This window comes from Arvicola amphibius, chromosome 14 (genome assembly GCF_903992535.2).
Source record: "Arvicola amphibius chromosome 14, mArvAmp1.2, whole genome shotgun sequence".
Taxonomy (NCBI): Eukaryota; Metazoa; Chordata; class Mammalia; order Rodentia; family Cricetidae; genus Arvicola; species Arvicola amphibius.
In genome coordinates, this window is record NC_052060.1 from 37141676 (window position 1) to 37165490 (window position 23815).

The following is a 23815-nucleotide window of genomic DNA, read 5'->3' on the forward strand; positions in this document are numbered from 1 at the left end:
TATTAGCCAGTTGTCAGTTAATACTCTACTCGTACATTATAACTTAGACTTTCTGCACAATTGTCTCAACAGTTCACGACTGATGTTAGATGGCTTACCTCAGCAAATATAGTTTTAGCAGATCCCTGAGATCAAAGCCCTAGCAGAATGGGCTCAATGAGATCTCAGGTGAGTGTCAACAACCCATTAGAGAAATTTTGTGGTAAAGATACATCAAGACCTGGTAAAGATGCTATGAAAACTTTGTTGTTTTGTTCTCCCTTTTGGAAGAACAATGGTACATTTCCCTACTGATAGAGAGAGCAGAAGAAAATCAAATACTGATGACAGAAGAGAAAGAATGTCTTGTGGGGTGGAGTAATGATGGAGCCCAGCACACAGGTAGAAAGCATTGCCCATGCACTTAAGCAGGCACTGACCTGTTGCTGGTGTAGTATTTTGCCCCTGACTGCTACTGACCCCCTCCTTCAGTGACTTTGCTTTTGATATAGTAAAGGAAGTGGTCAAGGGAGGAAAAATGAAAGAGGCCACTCTGGTTGAGGGGTCACTGGTTAGATGACACATGCTTGGAAAACAAGAGTCATAACTATTTCCAAAAATCTACGTCGAACACATCTTTACCCCTGGACTTTGTGCCAGCTAAGAGCCGTAGAAGACCATGTTCTTGAACTTGGATGATTATGTACATTCCAGAAAAGTGTGTGGAATCGGGGATATACAAGCCGGCTTTGCAACTGACAGTCCTTCTCTTTCTCACTGAAAAGTAATGTACTGTAGATTTAGGGGAAAAAAATGGTACCTGTCATGGAAATAAAAATTCTCCCTGGGCATTTCAAAATACTTGATTTAATACGACACATGGTTAAATGGATCAGCCAGTCCTTCAGGCTATGTGCTGTCTTGCCTCATTGTGTTTCTTGGTCCTTCCTGTGCTCTGTTTACTAGTTTGGGGGAGGGGAGTTCCTTCATTTGTTTTTCCATGGAATTTCAGTGATTGATAGACTGTGCTTTAATGATAACAATGCGCTCAGCTACCAGCCCACCATCTGTTATGGTTGAAACCTTAAAATGTCCCCCACAAACTCATGTGTTGAAAGTTTGTTTCCCTACTATTGGGAGGTGGTGGGAGCTTCCAGAGGTGGAACCCAGATGGAGGACGCAACTCGTTGGGACATACCCTTAAAATGGATCTTGGGATTCTGGCCATCTTCCCTGACCTCAGCTGTCCTGTCCACAATGAGCTAAGTAGCCATGTCCACCAAATCTTTCTGCCTTGTTATTCTGCCTTACCACAGGCCCCAGAACAACCTGGCCAGATAACCAGGGACAAGGAGCTGAGACAAATCTCCTTTAAGTAGTTTTTTTCCAACTATGCTGTCAAGCAGTGGAAAACAGACCAACAAACTATTTCACTTGGTTTTAAAATAGAGGGAAAAACAAATGACTGTGTTTTCCCTAACAGGAAACAAATTATTGGAAAACAAATGAAATGAGTCATCATATCTACACATAAATATATGGTGATAATTATAACAATACTTTCAGCTTCCTTCCACTCTTTCCCCTCCTCCCCCACTGCTATTTTTCCTCCCTTTCATGCTTATTGGGCCTTTCTTTTAGCCTTCAGGATTTCTTGAACATAGCATTTATCATATAAATATATATGCACATATATGTGATATAGATGGATGGATAGATAGATAGATAGATAGATAGATAGATAGATAGATAGATGCTTTGGAGGGTCTTTTTCACTAAAATTGGAAAACAAACTCAATGTATTAAATGACGTTAAATGTAGAAATTTATAGGCCTACGTATTTCAAAGATCAAGGGTATATCCATACGGCATATGGGCAGTCAGATCTAGGTGCAGAATAATATGACCAGACTCTGCTTAAATTGTAGACCACTTTACTGTTATGCTGTACTTTATTAATGGATGAATATTTGGACTAATATTCACTTTTTGGCTATTTTGAATAAAACTTCTATGAATATCCATGTATAAAGATTTATGTGGAGATTGAACATTACCCCCCTCCCCCAGAAACATTCCTAGAAATAGACTTCCTTCCATTTGGTGACTCTATATTTAATATCTGCAGAGCTGGGGAAGTTAGGGTTGGAGGCATCTCAGGGATGCCTATCGATAAATAGACGTATCGCAATCTAGAAGTCAGACATTGCTCTGGTTCTTTTCCCCTTTCCCACAAGGAACACAGTTTCCTCCATTTTTCATAAATGTTCCTGTCTTTGTTTCTCTTCTGTGTCGCTGATGAAGCACCATGACCAAGGCAACTTATAAAAGTTTATTTGGGTTTTACTGTTCCAGGAGGATAGAGTACTTGATGGCCGAGCGGAAGCAGCAGGTGGCACGGGAGGTGGCTGGAGCAGTAGCTGAGGGCTCACATCTCAGACCACAAGAATGAAACAGAGACAGAAAACTGAAGATGGCCTGAGTCTTTCAACTCTCAAAACCTGCCTCCAATGACACACCCCCTTCAACAAGGCCACTCCTCCCAAGCCTCCCTAGACCGTGCCACCAACTGGAGACCAAGTATCCAAATGCCTGAGATCAAGACATTTCTTCATTCAAACCACCTCAATTCCTATATTCTAAAGCTCGTTAGAATTGAAGCAGAGTCTTTTGGGGGTCACCCTGGTCCACCAGTCCACACTAGACAACCTTTATGGGTGAAGAACAATGAGTAGCAAAACAAGCACTAGGTTAATGGAAACACAAAACAAAATAAAATTCTGTGACTCTAATTTGTATCTTTCAGGATTGGCTCAAGAAATACTCTAGGTTCTCCAAGAAGAAAAGAATTTAATGAAGAACTTATCTACTATTTAAGGGGCTTGAGTAGAGCAAGAGATGAGTGCTAGGCTCCTTGTTTTAAGAAATCACATCCATGCCTTTCTGATCCAGAAATAAATGAGATCATTCAGGAGTGAGTGAGTTAGGTGTCATGCTAGTAATGCTCTGAACCACAGAGGTGTTAAGTGGGGCGGGGGGGGAATAAATTGGTGGAGAGTGGGGGTAGGGGAGAAGTGGGGGATAGGGAGACTGGGACTGGGAGTGGGGGTTGGAGTGGGGGAGAAGTGGGGGCGCTGAGAGGACTGGAGGTAGGGGTGAAGGAGAAGTGGAAGTGAGGGGACTGGGGCTGGGAGTGGGGAGTTGGAGTGGGGGAGAAGTGAGGGGTTGAGGGGACTGGAGGTGGGGGAGAAGGGGGGTTGAGGGGGCTGGGGGTGGGAGTAGGGGATTGGAATGGGGGAGAAGAGGGGGGTTGAGGGGACTGGAGATGGGGTGGGGGAGAAGGGGGTGGAGGGGACTAGGGGTGGGGGTTGGGAAGAAGTAGGAGGTTGAGGGGACTGGGGGTAGGGGTGAGGGAGAAGGGGGGTTGAGGGGACTGGAGCTGGGAGTGGAGGTGGGAGTTGGGAAGAAGTAGGGGGTTGAGGAGACTGGGGTGTGAGTGGGTGAAAAGTGGGGGGTTAAGGGGACTGGGGGTGGGGGAGAAGTCAGAGTTGAGGGGACTGGAGCTGGGAGTGGGGGTTGCAGTGGGGGAGAAGAGAGGTTGAAAGGACTAGAGGTGGGGATAGGGGAGAAGTGGGGGTGAGGGGAGGGGACTGTGGGTAGGGGGTAGGAGTAAAGGGTGGGGGGAGACTGAGGGTTGAGGAAGTGGAGGTGAGGGTGGAGGGGTCAGAGTTCAGAGACTACCAACTCATGTTTTTCCTTGACACCCCTTTCTCCTCACTGCCATGAAAAGAACAACCCCTTGATTATGATTACTGTCTTCCGAACTCCACGCAGGTACACATCAACTGTGGCACCTGAGCTGTGTTAAGACTACGAAGTACAAGCCCAGCATCTGATCCCAGCTGTGCAAGCAGGATAGGGTATTGCAGTGTTTGACAGGGTGACCCTGTGCCAGTGAACACTATCTAACCAATCTTGAGATCATATCGCCACGAGGGCATAAATGTTTTACATTTATCTGTGGCACTTTAATATTTAAAGATGTTCCAAACAAGTGTCAGGACAAAACACGGGTTCTGACGTCTATCCGCATCCATTCCGCCCTGTTTTTCTCTTCCCCACCGCTATGCCATTTTTCCATTTCTTCTAAAGAAAGGATCACAGGCAGCTATCAGTGTGGCACTAGAGTATGGGCTTGTGGTATGTTGTGTAAATAAAGTGAGAGCCAACATTTTTTATTGTGCACATGTGCCCCCAATTGTCATCAAACCAATTTTGAATTTCTTTAAAGGGCCAGGGTTTCTTTTTTAATATTTTTTTATTTATTCTGTATTCAATATTCTGTCTACATTTATGCCTACAGACCAGAAGAAGGCACCAGACCTCATTACAGATGGTTGTGAGCCACCATGTGGTTGCTGGGAATTGAACTCAGGACCTTTGGAAGAGCAGGCAATGCTCTTAACCGCTGAGCCATCTTTCCAACCCCACCAATTTTGAATTTTCCAAGTAAACTTAGACTTTGTCTAAATGGAACAGATGGGAAGAAAGAAATTCGGTCTGTTCTGCCTCTTGGACTGCCATCGTGAGCTATTGGGCATCAAGGGCCAATAGACCCCGGCCTCTAGTTCCTATGAAACTGATGTCTTTCTTTCAGGCACACACATAAATTAAAATTTTTATCTTTTAATTTAGTATGTGTATGTGTATGCATGCTCGTGGACACACACACACCACACACACACGCACACACACACACGCACGCACACACATGCCACAGCACATGTCTGAAGATCAGAGCATAAGCTGCAGGTGTCAGTTCTATTCCTGTACCCCGTGGAGCCTGCGGATGGAACGCAGGCTGGCAGGCTGAGCCATCTCATTGGCCTACATGTAGAGATGTTATCAGTGGTGTTCTGTATGGGTTTGGATTTAAAGGTGTCTAGGTAAAATTTCCATATAAGAAGACATGCTCTCATACATGCATCTGTGCTGGAGACAATCTCAAGTTTCTCTGTTTTCACACTTTTGTTGCTCGGGAGGGCAAAGCTAGATTTTAAGCCCTTTTGCTTTTGTAGAATAATCGGCCTTCTCTCCTTCCTGAACAGCTTCCAACTACTTTCCTTTCTCCCTATCAAACCCACAGAGCACAGTTAAGCTCCCCATTCCCACTAATTTCATAGCGCATTTGACAGAGCTTTGTATGCATCAAGAGAGATGAAAGAGCATCATGCGTGACCAAGGCCAGGTTCTCGATGCATACTTATAATGTGCTAAACTATTTGGGGAATGCTGCCATTATGTTCACTTCAGAGCAAGGGGACACTGGGAAACAATTTTTTTCAAGGCAATAATTTAACTTTATTTTTTAAAAAAGAATACAGCATCGTCTGATTGATTTAGTAAGAGCAAAGGCAACAGTCAATCATTTCTTTGGCTTGTTCATTCAGTCCTTGAGCAAAAATTAAGCCAAGGTTACTTTGGTAGGATTTAAGGCAATGAGACATATGTGAATAAAATGATATTAGGTCTATGTAATTCTGAATAATAAAATAAAGATTAAGATGGCAATATGTCCCGCAAGTACTGGTATTTAAACTTTAAGAATCAATCAAGAGAGAAGATTAAGTGGTGTTTCTTTGGTACTAAAAATGTAAAGCTGGGACCAAATTGTTCTATTTTCACAGATTCAAGATACAAGGAATGATATTTAAAGACATTAATGTGACTATTAAACCCTTCAGTTTGTAAAGACATCCCTGGGAAGTACACTTAGAAGAAATCCCTGAGTATATGAAATACTCTATTAGTATCTTCCTTCGAAAACAAAGAGGAATAATTTAACAGCTTTGCGAGACATAAACACAGTTCTTAGCACAAGCAGAACCCATTTCGAAGGCTCCCTCTGCAGTCCGTAGACCAGGCCACCTCGGGCTCCACAGCACAGCTGATTCACAAGATGGAAGTACCTTAGCCATCCTTCGGCAGGCTGTTAAACCAGTCCCTTATGGACTGTCTGTTGTCTTTTACCCACTCAATATTGTTTTTCACCGTCTCTAGCACTTGCTCTCTAGGCTGTGCTCCAGCTCCAGCATTTGGGTATTTTGCGAAGAAGCTCTGCATCTAGAAGAGAGAAGGAAATTATCAGGAGACCCAGCTGAAGGCCGCCTCTTCAGGAATTCCATTTGGAAACTGGCTTTGTTGCCTCCTGTGGGAAATTTGTTGCTGCGGCAGCTCCCGGTATAGCACTCAGAATGAGCCTGCCAGGCACCTGAGCAATTGCTCCTTTTGGCTTTGGGCCCTGAGAGCCTGTTTAGCCACAAGAGGCTAAGATAGGGAAGGAGGGCATCATGCTGTTGTTACCATGTCCACTCTGGGGATTTCTCTGCTGTCCGTACCTTTCCCGTAGTGTCCCATGGACAATGTGGCCTGTAGTGTGATGGATTTTTCTCCAGGAGTCTGGAGAATTTCCTATACTCTCAGTTCATTTCCTAAATGAACATAGGGTAAGTCTATCTTCACCATAGTTCTATACTGTCTCCTACTCTCCAAGCTCTGCCCCCCCCAAAACCAAACCAGAGTATTATCTGCCATTTTCAAAACTAAGAATTATTTTGTTTCTTACCATATGCAAGAATCTAAACATCTCATCTAATGCACAGACATGAGACTTCAGGACATCCCTCTTTGTCCTGCGTTAATGGACATACTTTTTCCTTCACTGAGATTTCAGTGATTTAGGATTCCTTTCACAATTCCCAAACTATCAACTCTGAATGGACTCAACTCTCAACCAACTTATCCCAGAGTCACCAGCAGCTGCCTGAATAGGAAGACCCACTCCACACCCTTCTATCAGCTTGTCCCAGCCTTCCCCAGCCTGCCCCAGCCTGCCCCAGCCTTCCCCAGCCTGTCACAGCCTGTCCCAGCCTGTCACAGCCTGTCCCAGCCTGTCCCAGCTTCCCCAGCCTTCCCCAGCCTGTCCCAGCCTTCCCCAGCCTGCCCCAGCCTGTCCCAGCCTGTCCCAGCTTCCCCAGCCTTCCCCAGCCTGTCCCAGCCTTCCCCAGCCTGCCCCAGCCTTCCCCAGCCTGTCCCAGCCTGTCCCAGCCTGTCCCAGCTTCCCCAGCCTTCCCCAGCCTGTCCCAGCCTTCCCCAGCCTTCCCCAGCCTGTCCCAGCCTGTCCTCCCCTTTGGGAGAAAAGCTTAAGCTTGTTCCTTCCTAGACAAGCAGAAGGGGATCAGTCCCCATACCTGCCAGAGCTGCAGCTCCGTGTTGAAGGGCTCAGCGATGGTGACGATCCGGCCAAGGTATCTGTCATTGATTGTGAATCTGTGGAAGAGGAGTGGAAAGGAGCAAAACAGAATATTAGTGTCCAAGCCTGAAATCTCTTTCTATATGAAAAAGGTGTATGTGTGGGTGTGGGTGTAAAGTAGATTTCCAAAGAAGCTAAACACACTAATAAAATGTGATGATGGCTCAGAGAATAAAAGTGTCTGCCATGCAAGCCCAAGACCCTGAGTTCAATTCCCAAATTCCACAGTGGAAAGAAAAAAAAAACGACTCTTAAAAGTCTTCTTTTGACCAGTACACACACACAACCAATAAAAATTTAAAAGCAAACACTTCTATAATCATATTTATGAATACTATCTATAAAGTACTTTATCTTGCATACAGATTTCATACCATTTCTCAGACATGGTAGACTGCTTGTCGTATCCCCCAAATACTTTCATTCCTCCTGGGTACAAGGGTACACGGATAATGACAGTGCTTCTCAGCCTCCCTCAGAACTAGATACAGATGTGCAACCTAATTCTTAGCAACAAAACACAAACTTAGCGATATGTCAAACTAGATCATAAAGGGAAACGGCTTGTCTGTCTTAGTCTATTCTTTGTTGCTGTAAGGGAACACCCGTGACTGGGCTGTATGTAAAGCGTGTAGCACTAGCTCATGCTGGGCTCTGATAAGGGCCTTGCTTCAGCCCCTAGAGCAGAGCAGTCTAGAAGCATGCAAGTGCACGAGAGGCATAGCGTGAGAGCCTGGGAACCAGGGGTCAGAGAGCACAATCACTCTCTAGTTACCTTGAATTTTTAAAAAGAACGTTTTTTTGAGATAGGACTTCATGTAGCCCAGGCTGGTCCTGAACTTTTCATATAGCTGAAGATGACCTTGAAATTTGACCCTTGCACCTCCTCTTTCTGAATGCAGGAATTACAGGCATGCATCACCTTCCTTGGTTTAAGCGGTGCTGGGGAATTGAACCCAGGGCTTTGTGCGTGTTAGGCAAGCACTGGCTGTACCAGCTGAGTTTATTATTCCTTGATAGCCCTACTACCTCTCAGCATGTAAACATCAAGGGATATTCTGATGGGGAAAACCTGTAGGTACAACTAACCCAAGTCAACACCACACATTCACTTAGGACTTCACTCACACAGGGCTTCCTTCGCTCCTTACAGGTGGAAATACAAATCTCATCACAACTAATCACAGTGCAAAAACAAAACAAACAACAACAAACAGGCACTAAGTGACACTCTCTGCCTGCTTCACAAACACTTCTGCCCTTGGCAGGAAATACAGCCTTAGGCTTCCGGAGTGTTTGCTTTCCGGACCTTTTCTCTGCCCCTACTCTATACATCTCTGCCCCTCCCGCTTACTTGCTTCCCTGGAAGGCACACAATGGCACTAATGTCTCTGCTAGTCTTCTCTCCACTCCAAGTTGTGCCGCCAGGCTGAGTCATTCCCACATGATCACTGCAATGTTATCTCCTTAGTGTCCTGAGCATATTTCCAGTGATGGTTTCTAGGTTCCTCCTTAGCCATCCAATTCTCAAAATGCCTTGGAATCACTTTAAACTCACATCTGAAGTATCCATTCGTGTGCTGTCTACAACAAAATAGGCTTTTCAGTTTTCACCCTGACCATTCTCAGCCTAGCCTAGACTTCTTCTGGTCCATTGACTCGCCAATGCCAGTTTCTACTGAACCGTAAGACCTTCCTTTTACGCTCCACATATTTATTTATGTAGTTGAGATGTAATGGTTTCACGCTCAACCACACTTTTAATTAAACCCTCGGCTCCCCTGTATTGTAATAATTCTTGTCTAGCAAAACCGTAACTTGGGATGAAATCAGTCGCTCATCTTCTCAGGTTGTTTCAGTTGGTCAGGTTCTGGCTTGAGGAGTCACCGGGCTGACCCCGTATTGTCTCATTGAACATTTAACGGATTTAAATTCAAGGGGTAATCTCTTCATTGATAGTCCTTTTCCACTTCCCAGCCAGCACACTCATTGTCCATTAGTCTGCTCTTCCAAACACTCTCACTTCCAACCTCTAAACTTTGTCCCTTCCTTTCCCCTCCCCTAGAGATGTCTTTGCCTTCCACTGCAGAGACAAAACACAAAGTAACTCCTACATGCTCCTGTCTCCCTCCTAACACCTGAACTTTGATTCTGGTTTTCCTAATTAAAAAATAACTCTACTAGAAAAAAAAACTTCATTTTCTTTCACATACTGGAACGTTTCCATCAGTATTTAAATATATCAGGTACATTAAAATACCTTCAATATACAAAAGAAGAAAGGGGGGCTCAGTAGTTAAAAGCACTGCCTGCTCTTCCAGAGGACCTGGGTTTGTTTCCCATCATCCCACATGGCAGCTCACAACTGTCTGTGGCTCCAGATACAGGGATTTTGACACCCTGACAGACATACAGGCAGGCAAAACACCAACATAAGTGAAATATAGTTAACAATAATAATAATAACATTTTTAAAAAAAGGAGAGAAGGAAGGCTCCTCCCTTTTAATCTGGCATTTCTCTTATTTGCTTCTCCTTCCATATTTGTCAAACTTTTCATTACATTTTGCTACAGACTCTTGCCAGCTCTGCTTACTTGGAGTCACCCCTATCACTCCTCTCGAATACTTTTTTAAATAAAGCTCCATTTTTACTATTGTTAATGATGTGTATGTTGGGGGTGGTATGGGCATATGAGTGAGGTGCCTGTGGGGACCAGTCATTAGCTCTCTCTGGAGCTGGAATTATGGGTGGTTATGAGCTTCTTGAGGCGAGAGCTAGGAACTGAACTCAGGTCATTGGCAAGTAGAGTAAGTACTCCTAACTGCTGCACAGTTTCTCTAGCCCTAAACACTGCTTTCCAAGATCACTAATTTTATGTAAGTACATTGTTTTTATCAGTAAAACCAACTGACTTTTTTATCTTCAATTTACTTAAATTCTAAGTGGCATCTGACAAGATATCTGTCTTGAAAACAGAAAACCTCTCTTCTTGCCCTTAAGAGAAAACCATAAACACACACAGCAAGCTGAACCTTGCCAGAAACTCAAGCATCGCCCTTATCCCCTCACTTCCTCTTTTATTTTCCCACTCCCTGTGTTCTGTGAGTCCTTCACCTCCACCATCACTTTTACGGTCCAGTTTATCACCGTCTTTTGCTGCCAGCTGACCATTGTCTTTGCTGGGACTGCTGCAGAAGTTAACTGTGTTTCCCAAATCCACTCTGATCTCCCCAGGGCCCATGCCTCCCCGTCACTGGCAGAAGCACTCATTTTCAACACAAACCCATCGTTTGACTTTCTTACAAACGTCTTGTCATTGCTCTTAGAATAAAAGTCAGATTTTAACATGACTCTCCTTTTAACGGTTATTCCCTTTCTTTCCTGGTAGCCTCAGCCAAGATACTTCTGCTGTTTACCTAACTCATTCCTGCCCTTCCTTCAATTCAGTTAGTACTTCCTTAGGCAGACCTCACTTCCAACTTTTTTCAAGCTGGTTAATTTCCCCTTTGCATTATTTTGGTGTACTCCGAATTTATTTTCTGGTTAGCTACTGCAGTTGTGTGCATGTATTTGCGAAATTCTTGATTTATTCTTTCTAGCTTTAATAATTCTTGACTTAATAATGCCCTCACCAAAGTTGGGGGCTCTGCAAGGTCCATTTCTTATTGCAGCCCCAATGCTAGTTATCGAATCTAACACAAAGCATGTGTGTTACATGACTTACTAGCCAAAGAATTTAACTAAAATGATATTTTAGGGGGCTGGATACATAGTTTAGTGGTAAAAAGCACTGGTTGCTCTTCCAGAGGGCCCCGTTCAATTCCAAGTACCCACATGACAGCTCACAACTGTCTGAGGTTCCAATTCCAGGGAATCAGACACCCTTACGAAGACATGCAGGCAGGCAAAACATTGACACATATAAAATAAAAATAAATAAATAAAATGACGTTTTAGGAGTGAGAGAAATGGTTCAGCAATTAAGAACACTTGCTGTTCTTCTAGAAGACCAAGGTATAATTCCTAACACCCTCATGGTTGTTCCATTTCCAGGGGCTCTGACACTGCCTTCTGACCTCCCCAGGCACCAGACATGTGGTGCACATACATGCACCCAGTCAAAACACCCATAGACATAAAATTTTTAAATTAAAAATATAGAAACAAAATGAGGTATTAATGAGGATATTTAAGAACAACACAGTACAGGAACATACTGGGGAAATGGGCAGTTACTCTAAAATGTCATTTATCAGAAATCGCAATATCCGTTCTTTCGGTAGCAATGTTATAAGAAGAATGAATCATAAAATCCTGTGGACAGTGTGACTATGTGTGTATTAAGCCAGCAGCCATGGAGAAATGACTTAGGAATGAACCATGATGTGACAGCAGGAATTACTTCTGGCTGATTCTATTATAGATTACTTAAATATTCTTATTATCGCCTGCAGCTTCTGAAGAACCACACCTATCAGTTTTGTAAGAGGAAGACAGGAAGCAAAAAGAAGGAAATATGTGTTGCTGCAAAGAGTCTACGAATCCCAAGAACAGATGCTAACTGCAAGTAGTTGTTTGAATGGCCACTACTTCCTGTTATTGTTGTTTTACTCTTAGTAATTAAAAATTAGAAGAAATATTTCAGAAGTAGAAACATATACATCAAATAAAAACTCCAAATACTTGTGTGAATACTACCTGCACAGGAGCAAAATGTGTTTATTTCAGGGGCCCAATGTAATATAAAGTCCAGAAAATAGGTGAAAACATACTGTGTCTTCAACAAAGTATCTAAAACTATAATAAAAATTTAAAAAGTTAGATGAGGTCATCTTCTTTGATTTCATATTTATATACCCTAATATTACATCATACAGAAATTACTTTGATGTATTCAAAACTTATAATTGAGTTCTTATTAACTTATTTTGAGATAATATTTAAATGTTTATATCATGTTTATTATCTCAAAATTATTGATTTTTTTCAGCTGTAGCAAACTCAAATCAAATGTGGTCAAATCCACTATAGACCCATTGAGCTCATGGAGCTTCACAGTTTCAGCTAAGGGTTTTGAAGATACCAGAACAAAGAGTCATCTCTCACAGATATTGGGCTTTAGGGTTAAGGCTCAAGCTGGAGGGTACAGTAGTGGCCTGGCAAACAGCAGTTATAAAGGTCACATAGAAAACACTCAGTAGAAAAACAGATTATTTATTTGAGGGAAACAATAAATTTTTCAGAAATAGAGGCAGTAACACCACACAACTGAAAATTTGGAAATCATTCAAGAGTTTGGAAATATTTGAATAAAGCTTGGCTCATTTCAATTTGCTTGTCTTATTAATTTTTCACAGGAAAATCCTATTTCTTCAAACCAAACATAATTAATATTGCCTTTTGTGTAAAAGACATGTGGTTACTGTATGATCTTGTGTTGGGGCCATCTGCAATAATATCTCATGAAAGTTAGAGCATCGGACAATGAAGAAATATTAAAAGCCTTGGGCAAGGCTTGTGAGCCTAGCTCTGACAATGGTTAATCAATTCATTGTCTTTGGAAAACAGTGTAGTTTATAAAATCTAATATGTTTATTTTAAAGTCAGATGTAGACGGTCTCTATAGCAAGGCAAAACCTATTTTTTCTACTTGTTAATTGCTAAGATATATATAATAAGCAAAAGGTATTTTTATCTTTTCACAAGAATTTAGAAGCAAACATTGCACTTCATTTATATAAATTTCATGCCAGCATACATAGACTTGTGGCCTTTCAGCTAACACAAAACACATTGTAGGCATTATTAGGCATCCATCTTTCTAAATAGAAAGTACTCCTCACACAAGAGGAATCGTATGCCCAGATTGCACCTTCTTGTTGAATAGATTTACTCAGTCCAAACCAAGCCTTTCACCAAAACAATTATAAACAAATAAACAATGGGTATGAACTCATATGTGCATATGTCCTGAGACTAGTATTTAGAAATGGATGAACATTGCTAGGCAGTGATGACACACATCTTTAACACCAACGCTTGAGAGGCAGAAGAAGCAGACAGATCTCTGTGAGTTCGAGGCCAGCCTGGTCAACATAGTGAGTTCCAGAACAACCAAGGCTGTTACACAGAGAAACCCTGTCTCGACAGAAACAAAACAAAACAAGAAATGGAAGAACAGTAACTCTCAAACCAGTTACAAGAATAAAAACAGCAAAACTCTATCAGCAACAGACAAAAGCAATGTAGAAAACTTCAGTTGAGAGGTAGAGATACACTGTGCATCTCAGAAAGAAAGGAATATAGACACAAAGGCAGTAGGGAATTGCAAAAGAGAGAAGAGGGGGGTTAAAAGTCATCCCTGTGGCTATGTTTCTCAGAGGACAGTAATTACCAACCACTGTTGACAGGAAAGATTAATACAGACAACAAAGAGATTTCCTAACATGAGGCTTACAGGTGGAATGACCTTTCGTTAATGTGTACACATTTATTAGGGAAATATATTTAGTCTCTATTCGATTTTATATTCAGCCAAAGAAATGTCTTTTTAACAGAAATTGAGCAATGCGTTTAGAGGACCAGAGCCAAGAACGGCAGCACATCCTCTGCATGGGGGCCAAAGAAATAAGAAGCTTGGGGAAACATCTCTCGTCTGTTCTGCTCTTCTTTAGTCTTCTGTAGTTCCCATTTTCTGCTGCTCTTACTAGGTATGAGGGTGGGTCAGTCATAGAGTGTGTGCTTTCTTTATGCTTTGCAGAGAGAAGGCCCTGGATCCTCCAGTCCTCAGCACCAACAAACCACACACACACACACACACACACACACACACACACACACAAACACACGAGAGGGGGGATGCACACGCCAAATCTCCACTCACCCACCCTGTAAAGTGCTATTGCCTAAGAAATGCGTTCTCTTTTAAGACGCATTTGGAATACTTAGCTTATTATCTGGCTAATGGAGAAAATGGAGAAATGGAAAGCCGCTGTATGTATGAGTTTCGGAGACGCAGGGTTCTATTTGGAGCTCAGCTCCAGGATGTCTCACCCCGTTCTCAGTGAACAGTACCTGAGAACTAAACATGCGTCTGACATTTTGCTATGTACCAATCAGTACAGTGGGCAGAAATATGTCAACTTGTTTTAATTAAACAAAACACATTGCAATTTAGTTATCTCTCCAGATCTCAGAATCTTGCTGATGGCTAGGAACAGCAACTTTCATCAAAAAAAGAATCATGCCTAAAATCAACAGACCTGCAAGGACAGTGCTTTGGTCCTTTACCTCTGACAATATGCCTTTTGGGTATGGCACAGAAGTCAAAGAAAGTACACGGAAGAGAAAAAGAAGGCACCTGCAGAGAGTGTCAAACAAAAAGAACAAGAAGCCATCATCCACTCGTCCCACCTGTCGACCAGATAGTCCCAGTTGAGTTGTATCCAGTTCCAGGCCATGCTCTTCCCGTAGGTGTTGTAGGAGATGTAGCGGATGACGGTAAACACATCCTGACTCTTAATGATATTGGGGTCTTTGAGCATTTCCAGATACCTAAGTGAAGGCAAGAAGAAAACTGCTTCAAAACGACTGTTAACCGCCATGTAAGTTTCAGGGCCACACTGCTTCCGTCCCAGCAGCTCAATTCTTTAAGGATCTCCTGACAGAGTGAATTCAATATGACAAAGGGGGGAACAGGCATTTTAGAAAAAAAATCAGTGCATTCAGCTGTTTTTAAAGAATAACCTCTAATTTTGAGGAGCGCTAAAATATAAGCATTTAACTCTAATAACTTTAGCTAATTAATATTAAATATTACAGCTATTATTGAAAATTAAACTAATATAAAATTTAAATTATTTGAAAACACCAAAATCAATTAAAACTAAATTTTAAATTTTACTCTAATAAAAGAGCATTTATTGAATTGAATACACATACTTGTCTATTATCCCAATGAATGTATAAGACGTGTCTGTTAAATAAAAATTTTAGGTCTTATTCTATAGATCAGAGCTTATACTTTACTTGCTAATGTAAGCTTACATAGCTAGATTAGCTAACTATAATTATAGGGTAATACGAAAAAGTCCAGGAAGAATTAAAGAAAGAATGGGTAGATGCTCCTCAATGTCATGCTGTGGTGTTAACTAGCGTTGGCTTTCTAAGTCCACATTGCTATGAGAATTGTTTTTATCTAAATGAAGTTATTAATTTTGTTTACTATGAGAAAGGCACCTCAAAAATATCTACTGCTGATAATCAGACATATTTTCATAATCTCCTCATCTTGTTCCTATTTTTAGGAAAGATGAGGGGTTAGTAACTATCAAAAAGATCACTGTTCAACTTGAGATGTGAGCTAGATTAGAGAGATGACTTTTATCAAAAAAGAAAGAAATTTATAGATTTTTTTAAAAAAGTTTTTAATATATGAATATCAAACACACTTAATGCTGGAGTCTAGATATGAAATGTCCCCAAAGGTCGGTAGTTGAAAGCCTGGTCCCCAGTTGGTAATGTATTAGAAATAACTGGATCATGATGGTGCTGTCTTCATCAGTGATTTGGTCCATTGTGATGAATGCCTAACTCAACAGGCTGTGAAGAGGTCCTGCTTACTTAAAGGAAGTGGATCACTTTGAGAGTGTACGTTGTCTGCCTCCGGTTTCTCTCTGATCCCTGGCTGCCATGAGCAGCCTTCCTTCCCTTTACTCTTCTACTGTGATGTTTCTGCCTTCTGTCAGGCCCAGGAGCATTGGAACACGAACTCAGATCTCTGAGCCATGAGCCAGAATGAACCTGTCCTCACTTTAATGTGTTTTCTTGGGTGTTCTGGCACTGTGAAAGGAAAGGAAGATGCTTGACCCCAGAAATTTCCCGTGAAACTGAAGAAAACTCCAACTTTAAGTTAAGCTCGTGTGCTGTGGGACATTAGAGTATACCACTCTAGCCCTTCATTCTGCAGGGGGAAAGTTCTGTCAATCAACGACTAACTTTGTACCATGCCCAGTAAATCGGAGCTCAACGTTACATCATAGGTAAGATGAGGTGACTAGATTCATTGATTTAAGGAACACCCATGGTTCTTGGGCTTGTGAGTCGTGGAAAGGAACCCTAGATATAGCCTCAGTCTCGAAAAGAAGTGTGTGGGGATTCTTTAAAAGCCTCTGGCCAAACCAAAGTGTTACACAGCATAAATACTTCGGGAGTGGAAGATATGACTGTGACCGCAGCATCTATCCCCAGAAGACACAGAGTTCTAGAAGGTAAGATGGGACCTGTTAAAACCCAACAGACTTTGGCCCAGGACCAAAATGGGTAAATACCTTAAGAAGACCAGCCAGAAACAGAGCATTCCTTCCTCCATGACTACAAATGGACATGTGTCTTCCTTGTATAAAAGGAAAGCGTGCAAGGGAGGAAAACATAGGGCACTTACTTTAATAGACTGCTTGAGCTAGGGTTTGGGTTTAATGGCTCATTTTAAAACCAGACTTGCAGACAAACAGCTGGTGTCAGTGGGTCCTCATTGTGCTGGCTTTTAGAACCAGTTGGAAAGAAAACAAAGGTGGTGACCTTTCTAACCACTTTCGTGTGAAATACAGCATGTTTACCATATGCTTCAGATAAGCAAGGAATTCCAGAGGACCCCTCACTTCACCCCAAACTTTCAGCCAAACCTCCGTTGGGTCTGGTCAACACCCAAGTTCAGGAGGACTCTGTGGATGTTTGAAATATCAATCTCAAATGTGAATTGCTTCAAATTCACAGATTCTAAGGACCACTGGCCACAAAACTACTTTCTATGGCAGATGGTGCAAGGTGGAGCAACCTGTCTTTGACAATGAATGTCTTAGGGGATCATTTTGACACAGTAGACCACTGAAATTCAAAAAACTGTACTGATGTTGTGGGCCCTGAAGTTTTGTGTGTGTGTGTGTGTTTGTGTTTCTCTCTGTGTGTGTGTGTGTGTGTGAGATTTCTGTTCTGTATCTACATCCACAGTGTCTTTCTAAAACATCTAAAGTAGTTGCTAAATTCCTTAACAAATATAATTAGCGCCATGCCATCTAGTATAATGCTTTGATGTATGTCAGGATGGTTATGTCCTCTATTTAATCCAAGCCAATTTTATTTTATTCATTTTTAATTTTTGAAATTATTTCATGTGTATGGACATCTTGCTTGCATGTATGTTTGTGCATCACTCGAGAGCCTGGTGCTCATAGAAGCCAGAAGAGGGCATCAGTTCCCCTGAGACTAGAATTAACAGGCAGTTGTGAGTCACTCTGTGGTTTCTGGGAATTGACTAGAGTCCTCTAAAAGAGCAGCCAGTGCCTCTAACTGCTGTGCCATCTCTCCAGTCCCCAAAATTTATTTTAAATTACATATTAAACATGGCAGTCCTGGTGGGAAGCAGAGGCAGTGAGATTGCCTTAATATTAATCTACAGGGCCACACAGTGAGACCGTGCCTAAAAAACAAAATTAAAAAGGAGAATATTAAAAATAAATTATACCTAGTCTGGAGAGTGGTGGCACACACCTTAATCTCAGCACTTGAGAGGCAGAGGCAGACAGATCTCTGTGGGTTCGAGACCATCCTGGTCTACAAAGTGAGTTCCAGCACAGTCGAAATTATACAGAGAAACTTTGTCTCAAAAATCAAACAAAAAAGTAATAATAAAATAAATTATACCTAAGTATACGTGGGAACACTAGAAGACTTGTCTGGCACGGACAAAGCTTTGGTTGGATTTAATCCCAAACACCACAAAGCAAACAGAAAGAACTTACCTTGCCAAAAGAGTAACATCCTTCACGGAAGCTAACCCATAGAGCAATTTTTCTTTTTCTTGTGCCAGGGAGGTTTTCTGGTATTGCTCTAGAGTATAGTTCCATGAATTCTCATTGCCAGAGTTCTGCATCCCGTAGCGGTACACCAGAAGCCGAAGATTTACAGGAATGCTACCAGAAGAAACAATGTTTCAGGAATTTCATGTGTTTACTCACAACTCTATCGAAATCTTCTAGACAAGCAAACAACATGAGTAGTCACCTTTCTTTCCCTTGTAGCCAGGTCTCAAATAACTCGGAAGCATTGCCCAAGGCGTATCCGTCTCCCATCTTGCATGCAAATCCTAATACAGAGGCACGGAGTAACCTTAAAAAACAAACAAGCACAGAGCCAGGGCCTTAGCACATTTTCACCATATTTTAAAACACAAACACACAAACGTTAAGTAAAAATTAGTTTGTAAAAGGTAAGGAATAACTTTTCGATGTGGCTTCCAGTATCGTTCCATCCCAGAAAATCTGCAATGGGCTTCACTTGACTTTGGAAGTATGTCTGAAATAGAAACAGAGTATGCCATGAGTAAGAACCTGCTTCCTATCTGCATTTTGTGTCACCTAGAGTCCCCCACTGTAATCTCTGTCCTACTAGTTTTGAGAAGCTTGGGTCAGCACATAGAGAAAGAAGGGGTTCACATTTTATAGCGCTGAACTTTCCCTCATTCCTAAACATAGAGATCATCTAGATCTTTCCTCAATGTTTTCTAAAAATATTGATTGAGACTGCCTTTGATGCTTTGATTGTCAACTTGACACAACCTAGAATCACCTGAGAAGGGAGATTCAGTGGGGGACTGTCTAGATCCGGTAAGCCTATGGGGATTTATCTTGGTTCCATTATTTGATGTGGGAAGACCCAGCCCACCGTGTGTGGCACCATTTCCTAGGAAGGGCATTCTAGGTTAAGAGTGGAGAAAGCAGACTGAGCAGTCACAAGCATGCATTAGTTCTTTGCTCTCTGCTCTTAACTGTTGATGTAAAGGGACCAGCTGCTTCAAGACCCTGCCACTCTGACTTCCTGGTAATGGAGTGTGTGCAGTTTGAATGTAATTGTCCCCCATAATTTCATAAGAAATGGCATTATTAGGAGGTGTGGACTTGTTGAAAGAAATATTTCACTGTACAGGCAGGATTTGAGGTCTCATATATGCTCAAGATATCACCCTGTGCCACAGTCCACTTCCTGATGCCTTCTGATCGAGATGTAGCCAGCACCGTGTCTGCCTTACTCCCCGCCATGATGATAATGAACTGAACCTTGAAACCAGGTGGCCACCTCAAGTAAATTCTCTTCTTTAGAAGAGTTGCCATGGTCATGGTGTCTCTTCACAGCAATAGAAACCCTATCTAAGACAGACAGTAACCTGGAATTGTGAACCAAATAAACCCTCTCCCTTAAATTGATTTTATTGGGGTATTTTTCCATAGCAACAGGAATAAAAAAAAAAAACCAACTATTTCTTCATTATAGTAATAAGTAGAAACCACCTCACATTCTTCTGATACTAAGATGACTGTTTAAGCATCGATGAAATATTAAAAAGTGATTACTATTTAGATTTACAAAGACCTTTTAAGGGGTCCTCACTATCCCATTACCACAGGCAGGCAAGTACTAATGGTTCCTAGTACACAAATGAAACCAATCCTCACAAATATCAAATCATTTTTTCAAAGATCTTTCATTTAATACACAAATAGCCATATTTGGATCTAGGATTTATTTAAAATTGCAAGCAGCCTGCCCAAGTGCTATTGAAATGACAAAAAGAGGTAAACAGAAATGACGGACTTAAAAGAAAATCCCAACGTGGAGATGAGAGTAAGAAAATATGGTTTTCTTATTTTGTTAAATTTTGTCAAGAATACTAATTTTAGCAGATAAGTCCATCTTAAGGTAGTTCTAGTTTATAGTTTAAAATGCTATAAATTTAAATAAAATAGTCATATACATTTTGATACTAAAATGTACACTCTTCTGAGGTATACTGAAATACAAATATGAAACACTTCAAAATGGAAAAGATCAGACCATCTGTTCACTTTGATTAGACAAGTCCTCGCACATCTCATGATCTCATGTGATGGAGAGATAGCCTGCAAGAGCCCCTTTTCTTAGGGGCTTAGACACCCCAGTCTACTGAACATTTACATTTGTGGTATTCTCAGAGCATCAATGTTACCTTTATCATGGGGTACAGCTCCGTGTCATCTTCAAACATGCTAATGATGTAAGTTACGGCTGAAATGGCTCTCTGCCATGGCAAGAAATTCTTTTCTGATCTGAGATACTGAGTCAATTGCAGAGCTCTCCCATAGTTCAGAAGTTTAGCTCTAAGAAAACACATAGGACAATTCAACGGAAAGGATCAGTATGGTGAGTCTAGCATTTCATGCTAGTTACAGTCCTACCAAACAATTAAAAAAAAACTGCACTTAAGAGCTGGAGAGATGGCTCAGTGGTTATGAGTACTTCTTGTTTGTGCAGAGAACCTAAGTTCTCAGCACCCCTATCAGGAGGCTCACTATCTGCTTGCAATTCTATCTCTAGGGTTTCAGATGCTCTCTTCTGTCCTCTGCAGACTCCCACACATATGTGTGAAAACACACACACATAAAAAGCTAGAATATACTCTGTGAGTTCGAGGCCAGCCTGGTCTACAAGAGCTAGTTCCAGGACAGGCTCTAAAAAAGCTGCAGAGAAACCCTGTCTCGAAAAACCAAAAAAAAAAAAAAAAGCAAAAAAAGCTAGAATATAGCTTTTAAAAACTTGCACTTATTGTCAAGACTCAGGTGAAAAGTTTGGGCCAAAGCTGAGTGATGGGGCTCTTGCTTGGTACCCTGGTAGTCTGAACCACAAAAAATTATGAAAACATATTTCTAAAGATTCAGTTCAGATATATTTGAAAAGAGTGTTAGCTAGAAAACTTGTCCCCGTAACATTTTCAATGTGGATACACACAGAAAATGCTACTCGCAGTCTTGACCAGAGACGTCTCTCTAGGTGGCAAGCAGAGGTGAATAAAGAAGACGCATGGCTGCGCCAGGAGCCGAGATGAAGTGATGATTGAACCTGCAGCTCTAAGTTGGACATCTCTACGTTTCCCTGTAAGGTTGAGGGAACACTACAGAAGAGGTCCAAATCAGGAGAGCTTTGGAAACACGTCTTCGCTGTTAACAAGCCGAGGTGTGTGTACTTTGGTCAAGTAATAGAATTTGATGAGAACTTGTCAGGAGGATCATCTTTTATGTCCCATCTCCCTAAACTCTCATTTATTTCTTACAATATGTAGTCACCTCTAGTTTTCTATAAGGCTATTGATCCAGACAGAGGTTAAAAGGTGACTCCAACTTCTACCAAACCAGGATTTTAGTCAGGTTCAAAAGTCTATTGTTTAACCCTTTGAAAAACCTCAACATTTTTGGACTTCTGATGTTATTAAGGAGGAGTCATTGTGAAATGTTTCTGCTTAAAATAGCAGCCATCAATCTGATTGGCTAGTGAGTATTGAACAATAACTCCAACAGTCACATATTGCAATATTGCAATGAGTTGGGTCTGGATGCCCATTCCCATTAGAGGATTTCTTGGGCAGTATGGCCACTAATAAGCAAAGATGATACATTACTGTGGAAAAAAAAGTGGGCACCTAAGAATAATATCCAATTCAGGCAGAAGAGGTTTCCTAAGTTATCCTCATCTACCCTCATGCTTAGACAAAGCTACAGAAAAGCAAAGAAATCAAATCAGCTGTGTATCTAGCTACTGCAGAGAGTCAGAAACTTAATAAAAAATTATTAGGGTCAGGTGATCTGAAAAACGTCAAGAGGTGCCATGGTCACTGCCCCTCTGTTCCCCAATCTAGGTTGCTTATCTCTCTCTAAGCTCAGATTACTCTCAGATCATGAAAAAAAAGTCAGCTCTCCAAAAACAGTTCCAAAATGCTCACCAGTGCAAGAGCACTGTGGCTTGTTCTTCTTGTCCCAATGACTTAGACAAAAATTTATGATTCTAGACTAAAATATCTAATAGTAAGCTTGGGCTCGCAAAACTGAAACACTGTACATCTGTTAAATCAAGTTATGAAAGAATATTTTAAAAGACTGTCATTTTGAGGGGGATGGGGCCGCCACTATGTGCATGTGGAGGTCAGAGGGCAGAATTTTGGAATTACTTCTCTCCTATCATGTGGGTCCTGGGGCTCGAACTCAGGTCATTAGATTTGGCAGAAGCCACCATATCATCATATCATCCGTTTAAGATGCACTTTTGGTTATTTTAAAATATCACTAAGCAAGTCAAAGACCTTGATATGGAATATATCACACCTCATGCCAGCAGGTAGGGATGGGAAGCTTGGGCATCTATGAATAGCTAATATTAGTATTTGCTATAAGGTTCATGTGAAGTTTTTTAAAAAGAGGCCCATAAATAACAATAATGTTTAAAATACAGACTGTGGATGTTTTCAATTTTTAAAAAATCTCATACTTAAGTGCAGTTGTAATTAATTTTGAAGATGTACGGGAAACTCATGGTGTTGTAAGTGGCCCAACCTCATCGTGAGACACACCTTGCCAAAGCAAAAGCATCGTCAATAAAACTCGCACGGTCAGCAGCGGAGAAGCTCTGGAAGAGGAAGGGGAAAAGCAAAAGCCATGATTCTCAAAAGCAAAGAGCATTGGGGAAAAAAGAGCATCTTTAAAATGCTGTTCTTGGAACAAAATGACAATACTTCCTAGCCATGCTGTCTCTTACCGAATGGTCAGAGAAGAGAGTCCTGGCTATCTCTTCCCAAGTTGCCTCTTCATAATTTACACGGTAAAACCCAATGTGATCTGGGTTTATTTTGAGAAAATCTTCTGTACCAAGACTAGGATTCAAAGTGATTTCTGTGGTGGCAAATAAACACTAATGAGAAACATGTTTGCATACACTGTAAACACAGAGAAATTAGACCCAGAGAGGGGAAAAAAGGAAAGAAAAGCAATATTAGCTCCAAGAGTAGAGTTTGATTTGGACCCAAAGCCCCTAAGCCTAATTCTTATTTAGTTGCCTAACTTTAGAATGTCACTGGGGTGAGTGAGATGAACAAGAAACAAGTAATGTCAACAAGCATCCTGCCATTTGTAACTTACACTCCTCCCTGGCAGAAACTTGCCACACGAACGCAACAACTCTAAGTTGGTCAGTCCTGCAGTAAAGAAAATGATGCCCAAACACAAAGAAATCCATGCTTCCTAGCAGGAGTCCACACATTCCCCAGTGTAATGGGTGAAATGTGTGAAGCCTGTGTCATTAGGAACCTGGAGAAGGAAGGGCTGAGATGCAAACCTTTAAAGAACACCTTTTCAAAATCGTCTTGGAAGCGGGACCTACTGGTATATGTTTAGAATTCCAGCTACTCATGAGGCTGGGGTGGATTATACGTTTCGCCAGGTGAGTTCAAACGCCAGCCTGGGCAACCTAGTGAGACCTTGCCTCAAAATCAAATTGAAACTGATCTGGAGATGTGGACCAGTGGTGGAGCACTTGCCCAACAGGAGGGAGCCCCCAGATCTAAACACCAGAACAAAAATGCACCCAGATTGTAGCTAGTGGAAATGACTATTGCTCTGTGAAGTGCTAATGGGAAAATCACGGTGTGATTAAGGAGTCAGGATG

General features: G+C 41.6%; 1 protein-coding gene across 1 annotated transcript in view; it reads right to left on the reverse strand.

Annotated features, from left to right (window-relative positions):
• Window positions 1-5405: 5405 nt before the first annotated feature.
• Window positions 5406-23815, reverse strand: part of LOC119801037 (glutamyl aminopeptidase) — a 71171-nt gene continuing 52761 nt past the window's right edge. Inside the window, exons 12-20 of the mRNA XM_038311471.1 lie at window positions 22910-23043; window positions 22725-22780; window positions 20334-20484; window positions 18573-18646; window positions 18356-18460; window positions 18094-18264; window positions 14708-14848; window positions 7231-7309; window positions 5406-6103 (exon numbers count right to left, since the gene is read on the reverse strand). Of these exons, the coding sequence (XP_038167399.1) occupies window positions 5951-6103; window positions 7231-7309; window positions 14708-14848; window positions 18094-18264; window positions 18356-18460; window positions 18573-18646; window positions 20334-20484; window positions 22725-22780; window positions 22910-23043 (1064 nt within the window). The 3' untranslated portion in view covers window positions 5406-5950. The remainder of the gene's footprint in view (window positions 6104-7230; window positions 7310-14707; window positions 14849-18093; window positions 18265-18355; window positions 18461-18572; window positions 18647-20333; window positions 20485-22724; window positions 22781-22909; window positions 23044-23815) is intronic.